This window comes from Phoca vitulina, unplaced genomic scaffold, assembly GCF_004348235.1.
Source record: "Phoca vitulina isolate PV1807 unplaced genomic scaffold, GSC_HSeal_1.0 scaffold6, whole genome shotgun sequence".
NCBI lineage: Eukaryota > Metazoa > Chordata > Mammalia > Carnivora > Phocidae > Phoca > Phoca vitulina.
Window position 1 is genome coordinate 59,549,855 of NW_022589709.1, and position 14,159 is coordinate 59,564,013.

The 14,159-nt window shown below is 33.6% G+C and overlaps 1 protein-coding gene across 1 annotated transcript in view; it reads right to left on the minus strand.

Moving 5' to 3' along the window:
* CWC27 (CWC27 spliceosome associated cyclophilin) overlaps positions 1-14,159 on the minus strand; it is a 192,489-nt gene that overhangs the window by 169,135 nt on the left and 9,195 nt on the right. The window contains exons 2-7 of the mRNA XM_032404340.1: positions 14,012-14,108; positions 8,748-8,860; positions 5,946-6,089; positions 4,425-4,523; positions 3,682-3,785; positions 1,909-1,978 (exon numbers count right to left, since the gene is read on the minus strand). Coding sequence (XP_032260231.1) covers positions 1,909-1,978; positions 3,682-3,785; positions 4,425-4,523; positions 5,946-6,089; positions 8,748-8,860; positions 14,012-14,108 — 627 coding nt within the window. The remainder of the gene's footprint in view (positions 1-1,908; positions 1,979-3,681; positions 3,786-4,424; positions 4,524-5,945; positions 6,090-8,747; positions 8,861-14,011; positions 14,109-14,159) is intronic.

Consider the following 14,159-nt stretch of genomic DNA (forward strand, 5'->3'; position numbering starts at 1 on the left):
CTTTAGAAAACATCAGTGAAAGGGACTCCTGGCAATTTCCAGTTCTAACATTTGTGGTTTTGTCCATTTACAAATATACCCACAGGATCATGACATATGGTATATCTTTCATTTTAATAAGGCAGAAATTTGAATCATGAATAAGGCAAGACTAGTGCACTGACATCTAAAGAAGATAACTTCTGAGATATCGAGGTGCCAGAGTGATTGATAATGTTGATGAGGCCTAGGGAACGGAGGTTTTCAAATAAAGATGAATTTAATTTTGATATCTAAAGTAGAGATGTTTCCTAAAGGAAATCAAGAATGTGGGATAAGAGCCCAGAAATAATATTCATCCGTGGGTCCTAGAGTTCAGAATATTAGTATACAGGTGGAAGTTGAGAATCCATGGTATCAAATACCTGGAATACTGAAGACAGCAAGAAAAAATTATGACCAGAACGTTTTTGACACATGTCCGTTTCAATTCAGTCTTAATGCAATGGGTAGAAGTAGTGTGCTTACTATATGTCCAACATTAGCCTACCGAAACCATCCTCTATGATGAGGGAAGCACATGGATAAAAAATTAAAAACAAGGGTAAAAATAATGTGCTTTTAAGTCAGTGCTATTGTTACTGTTGGTTAGAAATAGGTTTAGAGTTTTAATTACTACAACAAAACTTCTAACCCTTTAGGTCTCTGCGTTCACTAATTTTCTTTGTTTTTTTTTAAACACTGCAAAAAGGTAATCTATTTACAGAAGAGTGATTTAAAGGCCTTATGATTTTCTTTATAAACAGATGTAAAAACAGGAATTGTCCACTTTTTAAAAAACTCAACATTTCAACCCTCCACTATTATTTTTTAGAGAGGGAGGAGGTGTGGGGTGGGGCAGAGGGAGAGGGAGAGAGAATCTTCCGACGTAGGACTCGATCTCACGATGCTGAGATCATGACTTGAACCAAAATCAAGAATCAGACACTTAACCAACTGAGCCACCCAGGTGTCCCTCAACCCTCCACTATTATTATAACCCACTAAACTGCCTGTACCAAAGGCTACCCCCACCCCCACCCCTTCCCCCATTTCACTCTCCAAACAACTTTCCATTTCTTCATCATCTGAGGGATGAGGATGATTTTCTTGGAGTATATTTAACAGATTCACTGCTCTAATATTGTCAAGGCATAGGTGTTTCAGCAATGAGTATTGTGTCAAAAGTGATATTCAGGAAAATATCATGTTACTTAACATATTACATATTGTGTCAAAAGTGATATACAGGAAAATATCATATCACTTAAAGGCCTAGTGGAAGCACTGGTGGGGTAGAAGACCAGGAAGCAATATATAATTCAAATACATGTATCTTACATGGTTCAAATCCTAGCTCTAGCTATTTACTGGTTGTGTGACTGAGCAAACTACAACCTATCTATACCTTAATTTATTTTGGGGTAAAATTGGGATAATGATAATACCTATCTTAAAGGGCTGTGATGAGAATTAATGACATTCATAAATATAGATAGATAATATTAAAATGAATATAAAAGCTTTGGTCTGTCACTATTTATTATAATAATGATCATAATCATTATCATCTAGCAAACCACTTAAAACAAATAGCAATTAAAATCTGAATTACAAGGTTAAATCATTTTTTAACTCTAGTTCTAACTGATTAAAAAAAAAGCCAGGTTAAGAAACCCCACAAAACTCTAATTTCAAGAGAGCGTATCATCGTAGGAGTTGCAAATGTCACTGACAACAAATCATTTTACAAATCAGTTCAATGAACACTTCCTGACTGTGTACCACGAAAAACATGCTGTGCCATGTATACAGCAGGAGATACAAAAATGAGTGAGATCCAGACCCTAATACCTTCTATAATTCAGAACAAAGGGATTAGAGTTTTACCTGACTAACTCGATTTACTTCCTCCTCTTCTTCTTCAGCTTCCTCTCCAAATGAAAGTAAACTAAAATTTCTTATTAAAAAAAGGAAAGAAAAAAGGAAATAAGAATGAAAGAAAATTGAGAAAATTAAACAAAACTTATAAATGCTGAATTGTCAAGGCATTAAAATAGAATTTACAAGAAGAACACATTTTAACTGTTCAGGAATATACAATATGACTTGGTATTCAGCAGAAATATACTAAGGATCCGTATTTTCAGCATAATGTTAAGGCATTGGCCTCTGACCACAGATATTTAGTATATTAGATGAAACAAATGACCAAAGATCCATCCTGAGCACTACCATTAAATATATTAAGTCAAGCATGACAGAAATAATTAAGCCTTTTATATTTATAAAAACTGGTTAGCAAACTGGAGTTTTCTGAAAACCTAATAAATATATAGCCCTGAGAGCACTACAAATAGGAAGTAATTAATCTTTAAAAATGTCATAATACTTTAAAATTGATAAGTTACACAACATTGTCAAAAAAATATATAAGCAATAAACTTAACAAAAAAAATAGCCCATGGGGAAGAATAAACTGTTTGTCTTCTATGAGCCTTCAAACTAAAGACATCTCAAGGAAGATAAATAATAAGTTATTAAGACTCTCTTTCAAATATTGAAAAAATAAAAGATTTGGCAACAAGAGGAATTTTTTATTTCAAAACCTAGATGCAATCAATGACTACCACATCATCCCTAATATATTTGCTATGAATTAAAAACAAAAACAAAAACACCCAGCTTTTGGGCTGTTGTCAAGATAAATAATAGTGATGAAATATTGTATCTGAATATGGTGACCGTGACCTTTCACCCAAAGATAAAATTAGTCAAAAGAAATGAATCAAAAAATAGAATATCAAATACTCCGCTATATAAGAATTTATTTTGCCACAAGACATCAACTGCTTATTGAAGTGGCTCCCATTTGACAGTTTATAAAAGCAGCTTAACTTCCTTATACTTTGGATGTCACGGAAAGAAACAAATGTAATTGAATACCTATGCCACTGAGTGTTTTCAAATTTCCCTGCTCATTTTCTCTTCCTAACAACCAGATGTTGTAATTATAATCTCCATTTTACAAGATGGGGAAACTGAAGTTCAGAAATATGAACACACTTTGCTTCTTATAAATGGAGTCAGGAAGGACTGTATTTGGAACTGTCTGAATCTAACAACTATGAATACACTAAAATTACTAATATGGATGCTACAATTCACTAAAAGAGGAAGTTGAAATCTAACTCTCTGATATCTATTTTAATAAAATAGACAAAACTAATAATGTGAAAAATATTGTTCACAAAATACTGAAACTTATTTACTCCAAAACAGGAGTGAAAAGTTAAATTATGTAACCATGCAGTCATTATATCCTTCATACTTGACCTTCCAAGTTTTTTACACAGAGCATATATTAATTGAAAAACAAGTAAAAAAACAAACAAAAATTCTTAACAACACATTTACATAAATAATTGCTACAGTGATCATAAATATTTATTAATACAGATTTCATATAAACATGTGACACAATACTTCTTTAGCTTAAGTTACATACAGTATTTTAATAAAAGAAATGCATATTTAGAAAAAAAAACCCCTCATAATTCAGATATCTTCCTGGTCCACACTGGCCTCCCCCTCACTAGTAAACAGTTGTTACAAAAGGAAACAAAATGAATGAATTTCTATTATTCTATTATTTCTGATTACTTTGTGCCTTTGGGCTTCAATTTCTTTACTTCTTCCTCTGGTTTCTCTTTTTTTGGCTTTTTTATTTCTCGTGGAATGATGTCATCAAAAGGATTAAACAAAACCTATGAAAAAAATATTTTGAAAACATTATTCCATTTTTAAAAATTTCACAAGAAATTAAAACCAGTATTTAATTGTGTTAATGTTAACATCTGTATTTTTTGCTCACATAACTATTATAAGTCTAGTGATATATTTACTACATAAAGTACTTCCACTTACATGGCCTCACTGGATTCTCCTGATAATCCTATGTGCAATTAAGTAAAAGGTATTTTATCCTTATTTTACAAAAGGGAAAAATACTCAAGAAAACATAATACCTAGTAAGCAAGACAAACTCAAGAGTTTTAACCCCAAATCAAATGCTTCTAAGGACCTTATTTCCTCAATGAAGGGTCACTCTGAAGTTACCTAGGAAGGCACTTCATTGAGCTAAATAAGCCTAATTCTTCTAACTTTCCCTCATAAGTCAAGGTTTTCATACATTGGATTATCAGCTAAAGTCTCATCTTTGAAATCAAAACCTTCAATTTAAAAAAAAAATTCTTAATCAGAAATTGTGCTTAAATTACAGAGATAAAGTCTGAATTGTGATGTTAATTTAGTATAAAGCCTTTATCCAGTAGTTTAAAAATACTAACAGCCCGCTTCTCTTACATGCTAATTTAAGTGCTGTATCTTAGACGTCATGCTCCTACCTCACAGCTTCTTATTCTGTGTGGATTACGTGGTCTTTCTTCCTCACCTATGTCAACTTCTGTCAACCGCAGCATGTTATATACTGTATCCCCTGTGACCTATCAAAGAAAAAAGAAAACTTAACTGTAAACTCTTATATTCATTCCTGGAAATAAGGGAAGGCTTCTGAAAATATTTTTTCGATAATTAAAAGGAAATCTCTTATTTTTATATAGGAGCTTATGCATTAAATAATGCAAATAAAGCAACTTCATCTTCAGGGGAAAAAGCAGAAAGGGAGTTCAATCCCTCAATAACATTTTTAGAGAACTTCCAATATATATTTAACATCAGGTTTTATTAAAAGTGAAAATATAATGCCAAGTAACCTCGTACCGAATGACAACTTTTCATTCAAACAAAATAAACAAATTCAGATTTTAGAATTGGGTGGAACAAGCAAATAACAATACCATACGTAAGTGCTTTGCAGCCATTATCTTGTTATAGTCTCACAAACATCCTAAAAGCAGGTACTATCATTATCCTCCTTCTCTAGATAAGAAAACTGAAATTCAAAGAAGTTACGGAACTGACCGTGATGGGCTTTCAGAAAGTATGCTATGCTATACTGTGTCTCTAATGTGAAAGGTACATATTAGCAATTGTAAAAAGCGGTGCAGAATGACAACGTAAATATCACTTTATTATATGCTTTTATTTTTTAAAAATAATAGGAAGGAAAATCTATGAACATCAGACAACCCGTGTTGTAGTGGTTCAAATGTACCTATTTCTTAACTTATGTTGTTAAGTTTTAAGCAACCATATTGTATTGCATGTTTTCAGCATGGGTCCTTTCATTCAACATTTCTCAGGAGTTTTAAAATAATATCAGTTTTCCAGTTGTGCTGTTTGTTTTTTTCCCTTTCATCCTCACAAAGTCCAGTTTTGCCTAGACTGTGGGGAAACCATTCCTATTGAGCCAGTAGAGGGAGCTATACACAGTGATGTCTAACATGCCTAAGACTTAAAACAGGTGGGAATATATTTTTTAGAAGGGAGAGTGAAAAAACAAAACCTTCAGAATCCCCTTTTAAAGAAAGATGTTAAATGTGAGCAGGATTAAATAGGTACTACTCAAAGTAATATTTCAGGTAAAAAGTTTTAATATTAACACAACTTCCACTTTATATTTAAGGGAATTCATCATCGACAAAAATAAACTTTAAACTACTAAATGTTGTGACCTAGATAATACCTAGGTTTCTGAAAACATAAAAACAATATCAGATGAGCGACACAGTAGCTAATATCATTAGTATGATTTTAGAAAAAAAAATTTTAAAGTCATAATCAATGACTTATTTGAAACATACAAACAAAAAATTAAGGTGGTCCCTCATAGATCATTGTAAAAGGAATATATTCCATCAGTTTTAGAAATAATAAATAAAATCCCAGGGAATATTTTTATGAGGGCAGCTCCTAGATATATTGGTCATATGTATCATAGAAGCTGAAGATAACTGGACACAAACCTTTCCAAAAATGGTATGCTTATTGTTGAGTTCATCTGCTCGACCCAGTGTAAAGAAAAACTGGCTGCCATTATCATGAGGACCAGCATTTGCCATGGCAACCAGTCCTCTCCGATTAAAACGTAACCGTGAGTGGAATTCATCCTGAAGCATTAAAAAAAAAAAAAAAAAAAAAAGTTTAGTATATGATCTCAGTTATAAGGGTCTTCATATTCAGTTAACAAGGTTCTATACAACTTCTAATCAAAAATGCTAAAGTTTTATTTAACTGATTTTCAAGTATAATCAAATCCAATACTTACTTTCCTTCAGTACTGTTAAACTTGACTTCACTAGCCTGTAAGCATCTTCTAAATATCCTCAACCACAAATTTATCCTATTTTATGGGAAAGCTGCCTATTTACATGGAAAAAGGGCATTCAAAGGGGAAGAGATTTCTAAGTCATTCCCCTATTCCCATCCCTCAAAGTTATCTAACTTTTTAGAATGTTCTATTTTTTCTCCAAAAAAACTACCTTTGAGTCATTGCAGGGTCTTCAACGATTGCCCCTCCCCATTCCATTCTAAAGGTCATGAAAAAATGGCTTTCTTCTTGTCTTTTTTTTTCTTTAAAGATCTTATTTATTTATTTGACAGAGACACACAGAAAGAAGGAACACAAGCAAGGGGAGTGGGAGAGGGAGAAGCAGGATCCCGCTGAGCAGGGAGCCTGATGTGGGGCTCGATCCCAGGACCCTGAGATCATGACCTGAGCCGAAGGCAGACGCTTAATGACTGAGCCACTGAGGCGCCCCTTTCTTCTTGTTTTTTAATTCAAGGAATCTACTATAATCGTGCTATGTGCTTTACTCTGTTTTTTTAAAGGTCTTTGTTGAGTATTTTCTGAACTGGCACTGGTCCCATTTGCCAGTTTTCCAAAGAACCAGAGCAAGCCTCTCTAAGGTCGATTTCCTGCTATAGTAGAGCTACATAACATACATTAGTCTCTCAGTTAACAGGATTTCTATCCAGACCTGATACTAGACTCGTTTATAATATAGCCATATGATGTAATCAGTGCTTTTCAGAAAAAAAGTTATTTTTTCCTTAATAAATAATTGTCAAAGATTTGAGCTCAGAGAGTCATAACTTGGGATGGCTGGGTGGCTCAGTTGGTTAAGCATCTGCCTTAGGCTTAGGTCATGGTCCCAGGGTCTTGGGATTGAGTCCCACATCAGGCGCCTTGCTCAGCGGGGAGCCTGATTCTCCCTCTACCTCTACCTGCCGTTCCCCCTGCTCATGCTCTCTCTCTCCCTCTTTCTCTCTCTGTGACAAACAAATAAATAAAATCTTAAAAAAAAAATGAAAAACAAACAAAAAAGAGTCATAACTCTTTTATACTGTATCAAAAATGGCCTAATTGAAAAATTTAACAAGATAACGATATTACATAATAAGCAAAAATCTCAATTTAGAAAGGAATTATGAGAAAGCGCAATTCTGTTACACCAAACAATAGAATAAAGGAATGCTTCCTACTAGGTGGAAGCTCTAAAATCATGAGACATCTCAATTTGGTAAAATACAAAATAGTTTTTTAGTGATATTTGAGACTTTTTTATTATAACCACTCCTCATTTTCTAAGGCCATTATCATCTGAAAATTAAAGCAAAAGTTCAAGTATTTTTCTCAAGAATCACACAGTGACCCAGTAAAAAATTAAAAGAAAGTCCGGACCCTCTATCTCATTAGTATAAATATGATGTCTTCAAAAATTATCATATTTTAAGAGCTACTGATGTTTATTCATTCAAAGAATGTGATATTGGTACGATCAGATTAATAAATAACCTAACTTGTAGTTTTTATTTGAACCCACTGTTATTAACTATGATAATCTTTTTTTCTTTTTAGATCTATGGAGGCAGTTAACAAATCACTGACCTATTCTTGATTAATACACTTTTTTCTAACATTTTTTTATATTAATTCTTTCTTCTGTCCCCTTGTGATTTCCTGTTATGGCATGCATTTTAGGCTACAAAGGTCTGTTATGCATAATTAAGAATGAATTCTGCTTTGGACTGAATTGTGTCTCCCCAAAATTCATACAATGAAGCTCTAACCCCCAGTGTGACTGTATTGGAGATAGGGCCTGTAAGGAGATAATAAGAGTTAAATGATGTCGTAAGTGTGAAACCCTAATTCAGGAGTGCTAGTGCCCTTATAAAAAAAGGAAGAGACACCAGAACTCGCCCTCTCTACCATGTGAAGACACAGCGAGGAGGTGGCCATCTGCAAGCCAGGAAGAGACCCTTCACCGGAAACTGAATGCCAGTGCTGTACGTCTTAGCCTCCAGAACTGTGAGAAATAAATTGCTGTTGTTTAAGCCAACCCATCAGTGTTATTTTATTATAATGGTCCAAACAGATTAATATAAATTCCATATAGTGTTAAATAAAATATTTTGAAATAGGATGGCATGTTCTAAAAATCTTTTATATTTACAGAGTTCCAGAGATCAGATATTGTCAGATATCAAGAATTATGTTATATAGTTTTTTTTCTGACTCACATGTTCCTCATGACCAACTGCAGCTCCACCTAAATTCAATCTAGCATAAAAGTTAGCAACAAGACAACTCAGAATGCTTGATAGGGGAAGTGCTGCTCTTATACCCGCACAATCCTAAACATGTGATACGTACCAGATTTTGTGCACTAATGTGAAATGCACTTTTTTCATGTGGGGCACAGTCATTTTCGATTAAGCAATCCAAACTGATTTGCAAATAAATAACAATAAAAATTCAGTTTCACCTTGAATGGGGCTCCATAGATAGACTCTCCACCAGTCCCTGTGCCAGTAGGATCTCCCCCTTGGACTATAAAACCAGGTACCACTCTATGAAAAATGGTGTTGTCATAATATGCTGAAAGAAATTTAAAATAATTTAGCAAAGTCTAAAACAAAGTGTATAGCTTTCAGAGTTAATATAATTAGAGTCACAGGATTTTTTTCTCAGACTATTAAATAGGCTCGTAAATCAAACCCTTTCTTCCCTACTTACTATAAAATGTCTACTCAAAACAGCACAATTTCTACAAAAAGCACAGTTGTTGTTGTGTTGTAATTATTTCCAGGATTCTCTCCAACTCCAGATTACAGTTTATGTATAAATATGTTATTTGGAAGCTATAAATATACAAGAGGGATCATATACGGTCTCCTAATAGTACTTATTATCTGGAACCTGAAATCATTAAGAAGACTTCACCAAGAAAAAGAAGTTGTATGTGGCAGAAGCAGGGCATCTCAGTGAGGTAAACCTTGAGCCAAGAAGTTGGTGGGGGCAGAAGGGCAATATTTACAGTTTGACAGAATCAGAGAGTTTATATTAAAAGGAAAATATATGTAGAATATATGTGTAGCCCTGAAGGAAGTGCTGAATAAGCAAAACCTATTATTATTGTTGTAAAAACAAGCAAAAAACAAGTAGCAGCAGAGTAGATGGGAGATGGTGTTGATGGTAGTCCTAGTTCAGTCACATGCTTAAGGACTGCAAAGCAGAAAGATGGAGAAAAAGCGTAGTTCCCTGAAAGCTTCACTGAGCTGCAGAACTGCCTGACACCAGATTTCTTATCGTACAGGATTATAAATGTCTTTATTATGTAAATAATATTGAGCTGAGTCTTCTCCTACTTGCACCTAAACACAACCTAACTCACTCAATGACAAAGACAAATCAAGTGCCTACTTTATGAGTCAAAACAAGACTATGGTTTATCATAATTCATAAAGTACTATAATACAGTGGCTTGCAGGCACCCTCATAATTATTTACATTTGTAAGATCTATCTGGACCTAAAATCCATACTTTAAAGCTATATTGGCAAGAGATCCCTAGTGCAAAGAAGTGCTCCTTGGTTACATACAGAAACTGTAAAAACTGAGTCTAAAAGTATCTCTTCTGTAAGTAACCATTTACTCAGAGTAGGTTAAAAATATGCAGCATTCAGGAGTTCTGAGTCATGCATCCTGTTGGCTGGCTAGCCTTAAACATAATTTCTCCCACCCTTTTTTAAAAATGGAGATATAATTGACATTTAACATTACAGTGGTTTCACGTGTACAACATATTGTGCAGTGTTCACCACAATAAGTCTAACATCCAGCACCTCACATAGTTACAAATTCCTTTTTCTTGTGATGAGAACTTTTAAGATCTACTTTCTTACCAACTTCCAAATATGCAATACAGTATTATTAACTATTGTCCACCATGATGTACATATAATTTTCTCATTATAAAATATTATAAATTAACCCACAGTGTTGTTTTGAAGATTAAATAAGATAATATGGAGGTAATCTATAAATTTTCAAGTCCAACAAAAATGCCAGGTCAAACTTTAATATTTTAACTTAAATTCTACAAATTTAAATATATAACATACCCAGTCTATATCAGAAAGCAATAATAATCCGTTTGGTCCCTAATATGCAGTCAATCAACATTTTGATCAGATCTGCTTTTTCAAAAGATCACTCAAACACAGTATGGAGAATGGAATGGAAGCGACAAGGCTAGAGTGAGAGGAAGCAACTATTGTCCCAAGAGTAAAACCTGACTGTGACTTATACAGAGGTGCACATATTTAAGAATTCTCTAGGAAGCAGGATCTATAAGACTCAGTAATCTATTAGATGTGAGGGAAGGGGGACATGAAAGAGATCTTTATTACTTGTGCTTTCAGATTTTAAAATTACCCATCTTACTCCTTTTTCGTATTTCCTGTTAAGCACTTCAATTATATTGGCTTTTTACTTTACCTTTTTAAAAATTTTCCTAATTATAATCTTGTTAGATGAATGAAGTTATTATAATACTATATATATTGAGTAGGGACTTTCTATACTTTCTCTACACCATAATTTTGTATTTAATCTACCAAAGCTAAAATTTCAAATTTCCACAAAATTCCATAACCACTATTTCTATTTCCATATAACATATTAATAATACTGCTGAACTATGCATTTATGGTTGTCCTTATAGCTTACTATGTACTATAATAGATTATATTGCACGTAAATGTTAAATATGTTAAAATGTTTATGTATCATTCCCATAAGTATTTTGAAGAGGTTTTATAATTTCATTATGTGTATTCATAATAGTCTCCTGATTTTTCTCCACTATTGAAGAAAGAAATTTTCATGTATCTTAAATATTAAATTTCCTATTTGGCTGCTGTGGTTCTGGTATTTTCCATTATATTTGTATTTCTGGCTATATAATGTATGGATATCATAATATACTTTGTCTAATTGTATTTCTGCCAAGTATAATATAGGAATTTACATCTGCATTTTTAAGTGATTTATGTGGGGATCGAGCCCCACATCTAGCTCCCTGATCTGCGGGAAGCCTGCTTCTCCCTCTCCCACTCCCCCTGCTTGTGTTCCCTCTCTTGCTGTGTCTCTCTCTGTCAAATAAATAAATAACATCTTTAAAAAAAAAAAAGTCAAACTCATAGAACTGGAGAGTAAAATGGTAGTTGCCAGGTGCTGGTAGGTGAGAAAAATGGGGAGATGTTGGTCAAAATGTATAAATTTCTTTTTAATTTTTTAAAGATTTTATTTATTTATTTGAGAGAGAGAGAGAATGAGAAGGGGGAGGGGTAGAGGGAGAAGGAGAAACTGACCCCCTGTGGAGTAGGGAGCCTAACCTGACCCGGGGCTCCATCCCAGCACCCTGGGATCATGACCTGAGCTGAAGGCAGATACTTAACCGACTAAGCCACCCAGCCACTCCATAAATTTTTAATTATAAAATGAATAACTTCTGGGATCCAATGTACAGCATGGAAGTTATAGTTAATAGTACTGTGTTGTATACTTGAAATTTGCTAAGAGAGTAGATCTCAAGTGTTCTCACCACACACACACTCACAAGGTAACTATGTAAGGTGATGGATATGTTACTTAACTTGATTGTGATAATCATTTCACAATGTATATGTGTCTTAAATCATCACATTGTACACTTTAAAAAATCATGTTGTACATCCTAAATATATACAATTTTTGTCTATAATACCTCAGTAAAGCTAAAAAAACAACTAAAAACTTCCCTTTAACTACCATATATATGTCATGTTCCACCTTCCTGATTTTTACTCATTTCCTTTTTAATTCTGGAAATCAATCCTTTTTGAAGTAAATACTGATATGAATGTTATAAGATCTAGAAATATCATGACTTGTTTAAATCATAGAAGTAGTGAATTAAAATGGGGTTCTCTAAATTGTATTTTTAAAACCCTGACTTTATTTTGGGAGTATCTTCATTTAAATTAGTCTTCTCAGGCTTCTTGTTAGCCTTTGCAGTAATAATTTTGTCTTTCACCTGTTCAATTTAAGAGAATTGCTCTAGTTATTTTTCTTATGATTTTCCTATTCTTTTTTCTGTCTCCTTGTATTCTTATAAGTAGGGGAATAATTTTTTGTTGTTCCAATTAAGTTCCACCATGACCTAACTTAAGAACTTTATTTCTTCTTCACTATCATATTATATCCAGATGTTTTCTGTTTCTTCCATTCACCTGGTCATGGATTATTAATTACCATTCATTCTTTCTAATGTTTTTGTACTTTCACTCTTCCCCTGTAAAATTTGAGCCTTTGAGTCTTCAAAACTTCTTTCCAGAAACAAGTCTGACTTCTCTGTGTCTACTGTGTTTTTTGGTTCTGTTGATAGTTATTTGAGGCTTCTCTGACTGTACTATCTGTCTGACTCAATTTCCTTCCTGCCTGCCATAGCAATTATTAATAATGGTCTTTGCAGATGTAGTTCTATTTTTTTTGGCAGGTTTTTTTTGGGGGGGGGTCTGTGTATTTTTATATCTTAAATCTTCCCCTGGTAATTATCTATTTGTGTAATTATTATCTATTTGGACTCAAAATGCTGTTTTCTGATACCTGATTAACCTTGTCTGTCTCTACAAATCAGATATAACTTAAAAACACAATGATTGCCACCACTGGAGATATTCGAAACCATATGCAATGTATTCTAAAAGCCAACAAGTTACAAAAATGTTTAGAATGTTTAGTTCTATGAGGGAATATTCTGAAGAAGAAAACACTCAAGTGGATGTATAATTCTGTAAAGTTTATTGAATGAAAAATAGTCACTTTGTGACTCAATCTAAAATCATACTGGAAACATTGATGACATCAATGAATGCTGGATGGAAGGCTTCATGGAGAAGATGGAATTCTCGACAGAGATTAAAAAGTGGGTAGACTTAAATAGTAAAGAAGGAAAGAAAAAGTATTCCGAAAAGGAGACTGAGGATATGAAGGAAGATATGAGGATATGTGTGAAAGTGAAAATGGGAAGGAACTGCTCAGGAAATAAAAATAATAGTCAAGTGAAACCATATGGTTATTTAGTGCAATGAAAAACAAGGTTGGAAAGCTAGGAAGCCAAGCCGTCTGAGGATTTGGCTGCCAGATGAATAAATAAGGGGGTAAACAGATTAAAGATGACAGAGAGAAAGACCAGGTAAAAGGCAATCACAACTATGCAGGTGAAAGTCAAGGCAATCTGGTTTAGCTATAGCTGACAGAGGAAGATGGGAGTGAAGTCCACTAGGCACTTTGATATGTACATTAGAGTGAAGAAGAGAGGAAATGGCTGGAATTCTAAATTTGATAGTTACTTGGATAGAACTAACAACTGAAGAGTAAAGAAAATGGAGAACTCAAGGCAATCTTAGGGAGTACCTTTAGAGGATGAAAGAAAGAAGCGGGGAATAGACAAAAAGATAAAAAAGGATCAAAGTTTTATTGGTGAGATAAATTTCTCTGCTAAAGATACATAGATTTGAAAGACAGTCTTCATCTCCTCTATTTCCTGACACAGTAGCTCAACACCGTATCACTCATATCAACTCCTATCATTCATCACCACCATTTAACAGCAGGCTTCAACGTTGTGGAAAGATACACTTCAGTTTATTTTTAAATTAATAAAATTTCTCCTACAGAATAAAACTCAAGAGTTATGATTACCTTCCAAACAAAGCTGAATGAAATTTCTGCAAGCTTTAGGAGCTTCTTTTGACCACAACTCTATGTCAATATCTCCAGCTGTAGTTTTCAATAAAACCTGTAGAAAGAATATAACATCATTATATTATCATTTTGGCTTGATAATTAG